This window comes from Bufo gargarizans, chromosome 5 (assembly GCF_014858855.1).
Source record: "Bufo gargarizans isolate SCDJY-AF-19 chromosome 5, ASM1485885v1, whole genome shotgun sequence".
Classification (NCBI taxonomy): domain Eukaryota; kingdom Metazoa; phylum Chordata; class Amphibia; order Anura; family Bufonidae; genus Bufo; species Bufo gargarizans.
Genome location: NC_058084.1, coordinates 452,359,126 through 452,374,867, shown reverse-complemented (window position 1 = coordinate 452,374,867; position 15,742 = coordinate 452,359,126). Strand labels below are relative to the sequence as shown.

At 44.6% G+C, this 15,742-nt stretch overlaps 1 protein-coding gene across 2 annotated transcripts in view; it reads left to right on the top strand.

Annotated features, from left to right (window-relative positions):
• Positions 1-15,742, top strand: part of RUNDC3B (RUN domain containing 3B) — a 164,598-nt gene that overhangs the window by 85,005 nt on the left and 63,851 nt on the right. For both annotated transcript variants that reach the window (XM_044295043.1, XM_044295044.1), the window contains exons 3-7: positions 2,754-2,887; positions 3,904-3,989; positions 6,076-6,165; positions 8,446-8,526; positions 13,608-13,776. In XM_044295043.1, coding sequence (XP_044150978.1) covers positions 2,754-2,887; positions 3,904-3,989; positions 6,076-6,165; positions 8,446-8,526; positions 13,608-13,776 — 560 coding nt within the window. The remainder of the gene's footprint in view (positions 1-2,753; positions 2,888-3,903; positions 3,990-6,075; positions 6,166-8,445; positions 8,527-13,607; positions 13,777-15,742) is intronic.

Here is a 15,742-nt window from a genome sequence, read left to right as displayed (position 1 = left end):
CTGTGGGAGACATGAAAATGGGGGCCACTGTCACTGTGGGGGACATTAAGTTTAATAAGGATCACTATGGACATTATTTAGAATGGAGGCTGCTGTGGGTGTCATTATAACTGTATAATGTCTTATAGGCCTAGTCCTGAGCTGAGTTATATTACCCTGCCCATGCCCTGTATAATAATGTACCCATCCCTGATACCCCTTAGTTATATTACCCCGCTGGAGTAATATAACTAAGGGGTATCAGGGTACATTATTATACAGGGCAGGGTAATATAACTCAGGACTAGGCCTATCAGACATTATACAGTTATAATGACATCCACAGCAGCCTCCATTCTAAATAATGTCCATAGTGATCCTTATTAAAAATAATGTCCCCCCACAGGCAGGCTCTGCGGGCGGTGGCGCTCACTCACTGTACCTCACGCACTGCGTGACGTACCCGGGGGGGGGGGGGGGGGTTTGACACTCGCCCTGAGAGAAATTTTACCTAGAAACTGCACTGGATCAGGCTTTGCAAAACCAACAGGTCACACAGCTTCCGGACAGTAAATGAACCTTTCAGTCCTGTATTTGTCCCCACAGTACAGCAGGTACCTAGCAGGCTAGGGGAAAGTGGTGTACTGGAGTGGGAGGGAATGGCATGTCCCACCACCAACACCTATCTGCCATTCTAATAAAATATATCCGATAATACAATTCAGCTTTCCTGGATTCTTTTCATCTCACTGATCTGAGCATTCTGGGTGAGATATACACCCTGTACTGTACTTTTTTAGACGCTGTGTTACAGTTTTTACATTACAGTTCCTCAGGGGATATATACAGTATGAAGCCAACACAATAATACCCACATAATAAGAAACATGAAAAGTAGACCACAAATGGCTAAAAATTACACAGTGATATAAATGCACCTCCAAAATGATTACTAGATTTATTTTTGCATCACATTATACACTGCCCATTTCCATGGTTATGACCACCCTGCAGTCCAGCAGCGGGGGCCGTACTTGCACACTATAGGAAAAAGCGCTGGATTCTCTGGTGGCATGGACCGTGAGAGTGCGCATAGTCCAGCATTTTTTGCTGAAGTGTGCAAAAAATGATCTACCCTGTCAGATGAATGTTGTAAAAAATAAAAACAGTGCCAAAACAGCCATTTTTTGGTTACCTTGCCTCACAAAAAACGTAATATAGAGCTATTAAAAATCATATGTACCCCAAAATAGTACCAATAAAACTGGCACCTTATCCCCTAGTTTCCAAAATAGGGTCTAAATAAGTAATCTGTCAGCAGATTTGTGCCTATGACACTGTCTGACCTGTTACATGTGCGCTTGGCAGCTGAAGGCTTCTGTGTTGGTCCCATGTTCATATGTGCCCGCATTGCTGAGAAAAATAATGTTTTAATATATTTGATTGACAGGGACAGGCAGTGTAAACTTCATCATACCGTACCTGGTCCTGTTAGTCAAGTGCAGAGGGAGCGGCAGTTGCAGAGAGAGCAGAGGTTCTAGGTGTAATGGCATTGCTCCTAGAGGCTCATTTGCATATGATAAAACATCATTTTTCTCAGTAATGCGGAAACATATGAACATGGGGCCAACACAGATGCCTTCAGCTGCCAAGCGCACATGTAACAGGTCAGCCAGTGTCATAGGTACAAAACTGCTGACAGATGCCCTTTAAGTAAGTTTGTATAGTAAATACAATGTATTACTTATCTAGTACGTATTAGTATACTCAAGAGCTGTACTCATCATTCTGCTGGTGGAGTCACTGTGCACATACATTACATTACTTATCCTGTACTGATCCTGAGTTACATCCTGTATTATACTCCAGAGCTGCACTCATCATTCTGCTGGTGGAGTCACTGTGCACATACATTACATTACTTATCCTGTACTGATCCTGAGTTACATCCTGTATTATACTCCAGAGCTGCACTCACTATTCTGCTGGTGCAGTCACTGTGTACATACATTACTTATCCTGTACTGATCCTGAGTTACATCCTGTATTATACTCCAGAGCTGCACTCACTATTCTGCTGGTGAAGTCACTGTGTACATACATTACATTACATTACTTATCCTGTACTGATCCTGAGTTACATCCTGTATTATACTCCAGAGCTGCACTCATCATTCTGCTGGTGGAGTCACTGTGCACATACATTACATTACTTATCCTGTACTGATCCTGAGTTACATCCTGTATTATACTCCAGAGCTGCACTCACTATTCTGCTGGTGGAGTCACTGTGTACATACATTACATTACTTATCCTGTACTGATCCTGAGTTACATCCTGTATTATACTCCAGAGCTGCATTCTTAGTTCTGCCGGTTGTTATTGCAGTCAACGTGCTTATCGTCAGACACCCTGCTACCTCAGCAGGGCGCAGTTGTTATTATCTGGTATAAAGACTTCTCTGACTGACAACCACCAGCCTCTGTGCATAGCTTGAATAAGTAATGCTGGAAGAGTTCATGTATGATGCTGGCAGAACTGTAAATGCAGCTGTAGACTGTGATATAAGCTCAAGATCAGCAGGTTTATCTGCAACCGCAAATAAAACATTGAAAGTGTGCAATGAGTTGTACCAGATGACAAACTCGGCTCTGCTTCTCTCAGATATAAACATATGGCAGAATTATTTAAAAAATGCCAATTCTCTGAATTCTCTGAGGGACTTCCCATATGTTGAATGGTTATGGCTAACTCTGGCTCCGTCTCTCGTCAGGTCAGCTCACCTGGTTTGGCTATGAAAGTCCTCGAAGCTTTTGGGATTACATACGGGTCGCCAGTTCCAAAGTGTCTCACAGTTGCATCTGTAGTATTGAGAACATGGAAAATGTCAGCTCCTCCAGAGCAAAGGTAAGACCCGAGACGGCGGAGCTGTGCTCATGTCCATGCGCCGCTATAAATGTGCTGATCAGGGATCAGCGGTGGTGAAACTACGACTCCCAGCATGTACACTTGCTTGGTTGTTTTCGGAACTCCCATAGAAGTGAATGAAGCATGCCGGGAGTTGTGGTTTCACAATAGATGGTTGCTGACCCCTGCGTTAGATGAATGTCACCCCCGACCATCTTATATGTATGGGGGGGGGGGGGGGGGGGGGGGCTCCCGACTCTCCCCTGATCGCAGATATTGGGGAAAAAGGATCAGACTGTTGGATTTCAACATGCCCAATCCTTTTGTTCTCAAAGGAGACAGGCTGCCACCAGATGTATCTGACCTCAGTCTACTTCCCTCTCCGTAATGAGAACACATGCATACTCAGCCGAGCGTACACGTGTATGTGTGGCCAGCTTAAAGGGAATGTGCCATAAAAATGGCCAGTTGTTTAAATCAATTTTTATGTTAAACATATTTTATGCAGAATTTTGGGGAGTTTCATTTAAATGTTCCATGTCATCCATCTTTCTTAAAAAAAAAAAAAAATCTTGCAGTTTTTACTCACCAGTGAGTCTCAGTATAGGCTGACACTTCCAGTTCTGTAGTGATGACTTCTCAGCAGTCATTTCATTATCATCACAGGCGGGATTACAACATAAGGGTAACAATTTTATATAGCTAACACAGGATCCGTATGTATTTTGCAGTCCGCGCTGCATCCGTTTTTTTTGATGACCCATTGGCTTTCATGGGTCCACAGTATAGGACGTGTTCTATCCCTTTACAGAACGGACACACGGATGATCGATGTGCTTTCCACTTCCGTATGTCCGTTCCATAAAAGTCAATGGGTCCACACAAAAAAAAAAACGGATGTCACGCGGATATCAATAATATTTTGCGGCGGAACGTGTGCATGAGGCCTTACGTGTATGCTGCTTGCTGTATTATTGTGTTATTTCTGTCTTTTTATGTGCGTTCTTATCTTTTAGGGCAGGGCTTGGATCAGAGTTGCACTAATGGAAAAACGCTTGTCTGAATATATCACGGCTGCACTGCGAGACTATAAAACGACCAGGTATCGTGCGCTTTCTTGTAGAGGTTTATTATGAATACGTTGTGGCAGTTACCATACGGTTGTGGCGTGAACTGTGGCGCCGACGTTATGGCACACGGTCTAACTAGCTCCTCCACGTATTAGAATTAGCCCTTCAAGGATGTAGATCGTTGTGTTCTGTACAGTTTTCAGGATCTCTGTTCGCTGTCAGTGAATGGAAAGTTTGTCGTGTATATTCAGAGGTGCTCCTGTCACAAGCGCACTGCTTTTCCAATGAGCCATGCACCCATGTCAAACTGGTATTTAGCCTGAAAAAAAAAGGAATATTTCCATTCACTGACAGCAATCAGGGATCTGAAAAAATGGTTGGATTTTGGAACACAACAGCCCAGACGGTCTGGACCTGCACCAGATTTATCACAGGGGCTCAGGCTGGAGGATACATGTGGCGCAGACACTTTTCTCTGAGTCTGTGCTATTGGCTGGCTTTACTCTGAGACATATTTTTATGCTGGAATTTTGGTGCAAAATGGCGCATCTCAGGCCCCACCCCTTTCTACTAAGCCCCACCCCATTGTCGAGCATGCCTAGGAAAGAGTGTAGAAACCCTGAAGGCTCCATTTTGCGCTACTTTTTTGGCGGCTACGTATATTACAAAATTGCAGAACATTTTCCCCATGCACATACATGTTTTTTTTTTTTTTTGCCAAAAACAGGATTGGAAGAAACAAAAAACGAAGCCATATAAATCCTTCTTTTATACTTTTCTTTTATTTCGGACTCATGGGTGCAGCTAGGGGGTGGGTAGGGCATCTGACCCAGGTGCTAGGGCAACAGTAGCAAGAGTTAAATGAGGGGGTTTGGGGAGTTTAATATTTAATAACTATCCTCAGGATAGGTTTTCAGTATCAGATCGGTGGGGGGGCGGATTCCTGGCATCCTCAGAGATCAGGTGCTTGAAGAGGCCAAGGTGCTCCGATGAGCGCCGCAGCCTAAGCACAGCGCCGTACACTGTACAGTGGCCGTGCTTGGTACTGCACCTGAGTTGAATGAGACTGAGCTGCGCCTAGGCCATGTGACCAGGGAACGTGACATCACCGGACTAGAGAGAGGCCGCAGCGATCACCGGAGCACTGCAGTCTCATCAAGCAGCTGATCGCCGCTGATGCCAGGAGTCAGATCCCCACCAACCAGATACTGATGACCTATCCTGAGCATAGGCCATTAATATTGAGCTCCCAGAAAACACTTTTAGGGCTCATTCATACACGACCGCATGAATGGGTCTGAACCGTTCCGCAATTTTGCGGAAAGGGTGCGCACCCATTCATTTCCATGGGGCCGCAAAAGGTGCGGACGGCACACCGTGTGCTTTCCGCATCCGTTGTTCCAGTCCGCGGCCCTGCAAAAAAATACCGAGCATGTCCTATTCTTGTCCGCAATTGCGGACAAAAATAGGCATTTTCTATATAGCGCCGGCCTCCGTGTTTTGCAGATCCGCAATTTTTGGACCACAAAACACGGCGCAGTCGTCTGAATGAGCCCTTAAAGTGGTGGTCCAGGATTAGACAAACTTTCGGAAGCATCTCCGTACATGTCCATAGCTTCTGTCTGCTATTGCAGTGAATGGGACTGAGCTGCAGTACCATGCACAACCTGTGGACAAGGGTGGCGCTGTTTCAGAAAAAAAAATTGCCTTGTTTTTCTAACCCCGGAGGACCACTTTATCAGTGACGTTTTAGTAATAACAGAATGATATACTCTCGTAGCAGTAGACTTGTTTTTGCACTACAAAGCCACAGATGACACAATTTTATTTTTTGTTTTGTGTTTTGTTTAGTTTATTTAAAAAACATTTTTTTTTCGGGGGGGGGGGGGGGGGTTGGAAAAAAAAAAGAAAGCTGAGCTCTGTGATTTCTGCTAGATAATATTCACATTAAGTTTTTCAAGAGCTGTGGAAATCCATTTGCAATCTGTGAGCAGAAAGCGTTCATCGCAATGTACTCCCCATACAGATAACGCCATAAAAATTCTATAAAATTCACAGCCGGGGTCTGCGGTGATGTCACCTGTCGCTGTACTGAGGAGCTGTTTTCTGTCCCCATAGGAGGTTTTACGACGACGGAGCTATAGTCTTAGGTGAAGAAGCCAACATGCTGGCGGGTATGCTGCTCGGACTCAATGCCATAGATTTCAGGTAGGTTTATCACCCTGCTCCCGGTGCAGCGCTGGTATATGACTGTGCCATACAGCTGCCCTTCACACTGCCATAGGGTTAAAGGCGTTGTCCAGGACTATAGGAAAAGGCTCCGGGACCATGGAAGCACGTATAGGCGTGCAAGCACGACCACCGCTGCTGGATTGCAGGGTGGTCGTAACCCCTGGATACGAGCAGTGTATAATGTGATGGAGAAATGAATCCAGCCAGCAAAGGAGGCAATATGGACAATCACAATACATTAGTAAGTGCCTTGTATTCACTTTCTCAACATGATAAATGCCATTTGCTGAATTGAGACAACCCATTTAAATACGGGTGAACATATCCTCAGGAAGAGTCATCAATATCTGATTGATGAGGGTCTGACTCCTAGTACCCCCCCACAATAGAGTGAGCAGGGCGGGCCTGTGTGGTCACGTTCGTCAGTCACAGGGTTCATGTGCAGCTCATCCCCATTCAAGTGAATGGGATTCTGCTGCAATACCAAGCACAGGCACTATGCAATGTACGGCGCTGTGCTTGGTAAACTGTGAAGAGGTCACAGCCCTCGTCTTAGCTGATCGGGGGGTCAACTGATCTGACATGGGTGACCTATTCTGAGGATAGATCATCAGTTCTTCAGTCCTGGACAACACCTTTAAATGATAAAATCTGGCTGCCTGAATTCACCACTGGGTGGAGCTTAGGAGCTGACTAATGACATAGTTTTTTTTATTGAATTCAATAGAAGATGTCTAAATTCAATAGGAGCTCCCTCTAGTGGCAACATCTTCATGTGTTGATATTGCCTTGTTGATTGTCAGTTTTTTCTTATACTGCTCCGCGGGGTACTGGTTCTCATTGACTGGTGTATGCAGTCTTACTGGCAATGCTCGATGGGAAAAGAATTATGCAAATCAGTCTCTAGTGCCACCTATAGGTAGTAAGAGATCATTAAACAGTTCAGTTAAATTGCTCTTTTAACCCTTTGAGGAAATGGCTATTTTCGGTTTGTGCATTTTTGTGTTTTTACTCCCGGTCTTCCTAGAGCCATAGCTTTTTTATTTTTTCATTCACATAGACATCTGAGGGCTTGTTTTTTTTGCACTTTCTAATGCCACCATTTAATATTGCATATGATGTAGTGGGAAGCGGTGGAAAAAGAATCCAAATTGGGTGGAATTGGAAAAAATGCAATTGCGCCCTAGGTTATGGATTTTGTTTTTTGCGAGGCTCTTTTGTAATTTTACTGATGCCATTTTGGAGTGTCTATGACTTTTTGAAAAAAAATATAAAAATGAAAAAAAATATAAAAATGAAAAAACTGCCATTTTGTTCTTCCTCCCCCATGATGGCGTTTACTGTATGGGATAGATGCGCTTATATTTTATTAGTCTGGGCATTTTGGGACGTTTGTGATTTAATACATTAGTGCATGGGAAATTCAGTAGATTCCAATGCAGTACTGCCACCTGTAGACCTTTATTGTAATACGCCTGTGATAGGCCTGGTAGCCTCATACAGGCTCCAGCCTATCACCACCAATGAATAGCCTCCCCAATATCAGCATGGGGAAGCCGTTCGGGCACTGCGCTCCCGGGGAAAGTAGCCTTAGATTCAATGGTCACAATAGACCATGGTATCTGACGAGTTGAATGTCTGCGATCGACAGTATTGCTGATCGCAGACATTAGCCCTGGGTGTCTTCTGTGTGAAATAGCAGAAACACCGTGGCTATAAAGCTCCGAAGCGGGCACCATTTTCTAAAGAGACAACATTCGCTGTGCAGGTAAGGTGCATGTCGTTGAGGGGTTAAGGGAGGGTGGAGTAATAGATCGCCGCGTGATCTGGGCTGATTATTATGCCCCTCCTGCTCTTATTGAAGGTAATGGTCACCCAAGGTGGGGACATTCGTACCTGTGCCTGGGGGGCCCAAATTCCCCTCTGCCACACCAGACGAGATTACCCTAGTGTTATGTTATGTTACAGATGTTGTATTGGGGCTTCAGGTTACACCTGTGTAACAACCTACTGACGATGCAGAGCTGAATTTGTCATTTACCCTGTATTTCACCATGATATCAACCTATTTAAGACTGGAAGACTGATCATGATATCAGTCCTGGCCGTCTGTAAATTGAGAGATCTGGACCAGTATGTATGCTTCATCATTATAGGATCCTAGTAGATAAAGGGGTGGTCTGTATCGGGTAGGATGCCCCCCCCCCCCTTACTTTGCATCATTTCCCTGCTAACTTGTCTGCATATTCTCTATAGTTTTTGCCTTAAAGGAGAGGGTCTGGACGGGAGCTACCCAGCGGTCATAGACTACACGCCTTATCTCAAGTTTACTCAGAGGTGAGCTGCTGCATGCTGTTTGGTAATATGGATTGATTGCGTTTCAGTGTGCCATTCTATTGCAGTACAGTGGTGTAGCATAAAGGGGGACTCTGGCCAAGGATATTTATGGCATGCCCTTTGAATATGCCTTAAAGGGGTTATCCCACGATTAATGTAACAAATGAAAATCAGACATCATATAGTCCATGACGGCCTCTTTCTAACAAAGCTAGAACCAGCCCTGTACCTCACATGGATCCAGAGATCTCCCCATTCATTGCTCCAATTGCTTTGCTAGATTTATTTGAAGCTGGCAGTTTAGGAGGCGTGTCCTTTCTGACGGCAGGGGGTCATTTCTGCTGTAGCTCTCTTCCTATGAGAGCTCTGGGGGTATTTCCATTCTACTGCATCTCAGGGGCATGTCCTTTCTGCTGCATATCAGGGGGCATGTCCTTTATGCTGCATATCAGAGGGCATGTCCTTTATGCTGCATATCAGAGGGCATGTCCTTTTTGCTGTAATTCCCGGTATCTGTCACAGCTTCAAACAGTAGAACAGGCTGGTGGCAGTTGAAGGATGAAACTGAGCATGTGCGACCACCTTAGTAGTTGGACAAATACTCCTTGATGTCTGAAATTTGGGGGTCTCATCTTTGGGAATGCACAGGATTCATGACCCTCATAGTGCAAGTCATGGCTATTGGCAGTGACACAAATACAGGGAGCTTTCTGGCTGAAAATCCAAGAGGAAAGGCCATAAATTCCTTTGATCTGACTACTTCTTTAAAATATGTGTACGCCATTGAATGTTATTTTGTATATTGATATCATTTCTGGAACAAAAATGTGTAATTCTGTTCACATGTTGCATTACTAAGCTTATACTGATTATACATTAGAGCCTTTATTATACTCCAGAGCTGTGTTCATAATTCTGCAGGTTATGATTGGAAACACCCCACTAACTGCTGAACTGCTGTAATGCAGTCGGGCACTGTTTGTCCTTCATCAAATTGCTGTACAGTGCCAGGTATAATGACCACACGAACCAGAATGCAAAACAACATAACAAGCTATGTGCTAGTACAGAACGAAGAAAGATTTTGGTAAATTCAGCTCTGTAGCCTCTAGAGTTGTGAGTTCAGCTCTGGAGTACAATACAGAATGTAACTTAGGATCAGTACAAGATAAAGTAATATATGTACACAGTGACTGCACCAGCAGAATAGTGAGTGCAGCTCTGGAGTATAATACAGGATGTAACTCAGGATCAGTACAGGATAAGTAATGTAATGTATGTACACAGTGACTGCACCAGCAGAATAGTGAGTGCAGCTCTGGAGTATAATACAGGATGTAACTCAGGATCAGTACAGGATAAGTAATGTATGTACACAGTGACTGCACCAGCAGAATAGTGAGTGCAGCTCTGGAGTATAATACAGGATGTAACTCAGGATCAGTACAGGATAAGTAATGTAATGTCTGTACACAGTGACTGCACCAGCAGAATAGTGAGTGCAGCTCTGGAGTATAATACAGGATGTAACTCAGGATCAGTACAGGATAAGTAATGTATGTACACAGTGACTGCACCAGCAGAATAGTGAGTGCAGCTCTGCAGTATAATACAGGATGTAACTCAGGATCAGTACAGGATAAGTAATGTATGTACACAGTGACTGCACCAGCAGAGACAAAAGTCTCCGCTCCAAAATCATTTTCTGAGCGGAAACATAACGGACCCCATTATAGTCTATGGGGTCCTCAGGCTCCGTTTGGCTCAGTTATGTGTCTTCTAAGTCCTAAACGGAGCAGGAGAACGGAAAGGCTAAATGGTGATGTGAACGAAGCCTAATGCAGGATGTAACTCAGGATTGGTACAAAGTATGTATTGTATATAGACAGTAACTTCACGAGCAGAATGGTGAGTGTAGCTCTGAAGCATGATACAGGATATAATGGAGTATCTGTGCTCTATATACACACTGTATAACAATGTCCAGAGGTGACCAGGAATGCAGACAATATGTATTTCCTCTTTTGAGCAGTCATCAGGGTTATTACCGTGTGATACGCGTCCTTCAAGCGGTAACCGCACAGTATCACTTCCTGTTCTCCTTTTTTCATGAAGCTAAATTCCTCCATGAATCGCAATTCTTTTCCCTTTCTAAGCCTGCACCATCTGTGTAGAAGCTTAGTAGGAAGAGCTTGTATAGGTGATAGACTTATTTGACGATTGCCCCCTATTGGCCAGAGGGCTTCCACCCTGGTGGTCTTCTCATGACCATGTCTTACCACGTCACCCATCCATTTGATCGGGTGCTATGTAGTTTTAGCGTTCTCCTATAGTGGCCAGCGAGTTCCTGCAGCTTCTCTCGGTGATAGCAGATGATTGCCACCGCAGCCAGCTCATCCCCAGGACCGGCATTTAGTTACCGGATTCCTGATTTGCATTCTTGTACATATACAAGAAATAGATAGTCTTCGTTTAACAGTACTTTCCTTAGCTGTGTTCTCCGAGGGAAGCTGCAGGAGCTGCTCTTTTAGCCCCTGTCTGCTTTGGCTGATAGAGTAGATGGACAGGGGTTGCATTTCCTTAGACTGCACATACATACAAGTATACCATGCATTCAGGCGGTATGGTTCCAGGCGGCGGAGAAATCCAGAAACCGTCTATGTTACTGAACGTTTGGCAGAGTAATGGAATTAACGTTTGAATTATGGAAGGTTTTAATCCTGTTCCGAATGCACGCACTTAACCGCAGCAGAGTGGAAAACCCCTGGGGATCTTTACATTTGATTGCCACAAATGAAACATGTTTACAGCATTTTCGTGATAATTGATTTTTCCTCCAAGGAAATATTATAGGAAATTAAGCAATAAAGAAATATTGAAAAATATGAGGTTGCATTAACTAAACCTGCAATTTCTGCACAGTGGAAGCAGCAATTCAGTGTCCTGTACCTATGTACATACGGTTAGTTCAGCCGCACAAGTATAGTCCCTGCTTCTATAGCAACAAAGCTATCATTTCCAGCCCCTGGAAGCCTGTTGCATTACCAGAAAAGTTTTTCTGTGCTGACTATTATTATTACTTCGGTCATAGAATTTAAAAGGTGTCTTAGGTGTTATCCCCGTTTCCCGTCTTCCAGTAGGTCAAGGAATCGGATGACCCCCGCAGACTAACGTCCATACAAGCTTTGCAAGAGAACCATCATGGCTCTTATAGATCCATGATGAGAGCAGAATTTCTCATTTGTTATGTTGGCCTGGCCAAAATAAGAATTGCCGCTTCAATACCCTGGGTCTCTTCAGAGAAACCCAGCGTATTGAAACCAATTACCGGCATCCTCATTGTCGGCAGAGGATGCCGGTAAGTAGCGCGGGACCCGCCTGCCATGTTTACCCATCACCCCAGCGCAGTACATGACAGCGCTGGTAGCGAAAGGGTTAAAAAAAATGCTCCTGTGTCTAGATATTGATGTTACATACTTGTTATGGCGCCCCATGCTGTTTTTTGGATATCATCTCAGAGCATGTGTGACCACCAGCACTGGACACATTAGGAGGATGTTCCAAGTGGAAGTAACAAGAACAGCAGGGGGCACCATAACAAGCATGTAACAATAAAATGTTGTTATGCCACCGGGTATGGCGGCAGAGGCTTTAGCCACAATCCGATTTGCAAAGGCTGAACTGGAGCATAGGGTCTGAAGGGTTTATACATTCTTCATCCTATACCCTTGGCAAGGAGGGATAGACTTTCCTGCAGTGAATCTTTTTTTTAATGATTTAAATATGATAGTTCTTTCTTAGATCAAATAAAACAGAACAATTTTTCATTGGGAACCATTAAAGGGGTTGTTGGTCCCCGTAACTCAAAATTATGGGGATGGAATGTGTGAACAATAAAGAAAAAAAAAAGAAACCGTTCCAGCAGCAATAGTCCCATCCCTGCAGCTTCTTGTCCCCTGGCTGGATGTGTGAGGTCACATGCACCGCTGTAGCCATATACTGGGCTCAGCAGCGACGTGCCCCCCCAAACTGCGTGGTGTGCATGATGATGGACGGGTCGCAGCACTTCGTTTTACAGCGGTCCAGAAGCAGCGAGGATGGGACCATCGGCACTGGAGTGGTGTCTTTTACATATTGTCAGGGTCGGACTGGCCCACAGGGGTACAGGGGAATCCCCCGGTGGGCCCCTGAGCAAGGTAGGCCCCTAGTCTCCCACCCCCTGCACAAGTGGCACATAACACATTAGACTTACTGCACTACATACATATATTCAATGTACAGCACCTCAACCTGCCTGTGTTCATATAAAAAACTTGTTAAATTATTTATTATATTTGAATGTATCCGTACGGTGGGCCCCCTAAATAAATTTTACTGCTAGGCCCTAGTCCGACACTGCATATTGTGCACCCATTCTGGCCCTTAAAGGGATATTTAAACACTCATTCTTATCAGTGAGATAAGAGCTGAGTTATAATTAGTGTTTAGAATGTCAGAGAGCAGAGATAGGGAGCCCGTCAGCTCCTGGTCTGATGGAAAATACAGAAAATCCAATGAGTGCTACTAGAGCATTTCAGCTCTGTGCAGGAAAAAAACCTCCACTTACCATCTGCTACATTACCCCAGGGCTACAAACCATATCTTACATTCCCTCAGGACACCTCTGTACACAATTCTGGCAAAACCAGGCGACCCTATAATGCTTAGGTGTCGGCGCAAAAAAAAGGATCGAGCATGTTGAATTTTAGATGAGTACACATGCATGCTCAGCCATAGCCAGTCTGCACTTATACGGGGAGGGCTTTTTTGGCAGACAGCTATTAGGTTTGCCATTTTCCCCTGATCTTGTATTAGTTAGTTAGGAGGTGCAGTGGCTCTAGTGACCAGTGGATTTATTACGTGCCATGTTGTGCTCCATCGCCTGCACACAACAAGCGTCCCAGTCTGACGACGAGCCGGGATCAGGCACCGGACGTAATGTTCTAGAGTTGGGTTATTATTAGTGAATTGTTTCATCCGTTTCCAGGTGTGATTTTTAAGCCGATGATACTTATGACTTACGTTTTTGTCGTCTTCCACAGCTCTGATAGCATCAGCAGTGATGAGGAAGAGCTCCGGACACTGGGGAGCAGCGGCAGCGAGAGTAGTACCCCGGAGAACATCGGTCCTCTATTGATCAGGGATGACAACAGCTGGTATAACAAGTGCACAAGGGTGGAGCAGAAGTACCGGCTAACCCTGGAGCAAAAGGTAACATCATTTCCCAGCAGGAAAGGGGTGCTATCATTCAAAGGGGGTTTCCTTAGGGCTCATGCACACGACCGTATGTATATCGCTGTCCGCAAAACACAGATCCGCAAAAAAATACGGATGACGTCCATGTGCATTCCGTATTTTGCGGAGCGGAACAGCTGGCCCCTAATAGAACAGTCCTATTCTTGTCTGTAATGCAACATACGAAAAACGGAATGCACATGCAGTAACTTCAGTTTTTCTTTTTTGTGGACCCATTGAAATAAATTGTTTCACATACGGTCTGCAAAAAAAATAAAAAAAACGGAACGGACACGGAAAGAAAATACATTTGTGTGCATGAGCCCTTAGACTTTAATATTGACCACCTTTAAAAATATTTTACAGTCTATACCTATATATAACCTACATAAACGGGCGTCCCACTTGGGGAAGCAGCTGCTAGCAGAGCCGAGTTTTGCATGCAGCAGGGCTCAGTTTGGCAGAACTCATGATGTTGCTTTCCAATGATTAGTGGCCTAGGCAGGACGCAGGCTCTCCTTAAAGAGACCAGCCCTGTATGGAGACTCCATGGGAAAAAATATGCAAAGTGGTATCTCCCAGCGAACCATCTCTCTAGCGCCATCTTGTGGTAGTGGCTCCCTATGAGTCAGAGTCTGACTTTTTAACAAGCTTTGGAATATAACAAGGGAAAATAGCCAAGCCGAATTTCCCTCCATAGACAGCTGTGTTGAGACGCTTATCCCTCATCTTTAAAGAGGCTCTGTCACCAGGATCAACCCTATAAAAGCAGGCATATAGCCTGGTAGGGTTGATGAAGCTGAGTAAATTGATACCTTTCTTTTAAGTGAACTTTTATGATTATGCAAATGAGCTGTTGGAGCACCAGGAGGTGGGCTTATGCGGTTTGAGCACCTCTCCAGCGACACCTACAGACGCCTCCATCATTAAAAGCACTGTCCTCCTCTTAGATTGATAGCACCAGACTTCCCGTCTAGCGCTAAGTTCCCACGCCTGCACACCATTGAAATGAACGGGTCCGTATCTGATCCGCCAAAAATGCGTATCAGATGTGGACCAAAAATAAATGTTCTCATTGCTGCTAGAAGGGGTTAAATAGGCTTCTAGTCCGTACAGGAATTTCCATCCCTATACGACGTTATCTTACGTCCGTGCAGAAAAGCTAGAGTTCAGTGGCTAATTCAGCTCTGCTACATCCGTAAACAGCACAGAGCTCCGTTCTTCTTCAGTCTAATCTTGCAGATCGCAGAGTAACGTCCTCCTCGTGGCGCCGGCACATTGTATTCCGCAGGCAGGGGCTGACATGACTGTTATCTTCAGGCTCTCTGTATCCCGATGTGTTTCTGAGCAGAGGTAGAATGGATTTCGGATGGATTTTCTTGCGCTGTAATTCTCTCTCAGACAAATCCTCTTTCTCCTCTTTTTGCTTCGACTGCAATTGAATATTTTCTTTTGAAATTCAAAGTAGGAAAAGTAAAGTGAGAGTCCATGGATTTAGTGATAAGCGGCTCGGGCGGCTGCGGTACGGCACGTATTGTCTGCTGCTTCCATATCTTTTATGGTGACGGATGGCGACAATCCTATTACGGAGAGCCGTAGAGGTATCCGTGCAAGCCGTGCAGTTTCTATTCAATTCCAGAATTTCTAAAGTCACTGCAATCACTAAGCCGAAATCGTATCTCCATGTATTACATGGGGGAAAGCCGTCTATTGGTCCCTGTTATCCACTTTCGGGCTGGGGAGAGGATGTTCTTTATCGCTTGATTCTGTCCTGTCCCATTTTAAAATCAAAATGTTTTGCACTGCCTGCAGGGGGCGCCAATACAAGCTAAGCAAGTATTAAAAAATCTAAATGTTTTGCACTGCACTGGGGGGGGTGCAACTCCCACCAATCAGCTGGATGGAGGTCTCTTAGCGCCGTTCATTGTATAGTGGATGTGCT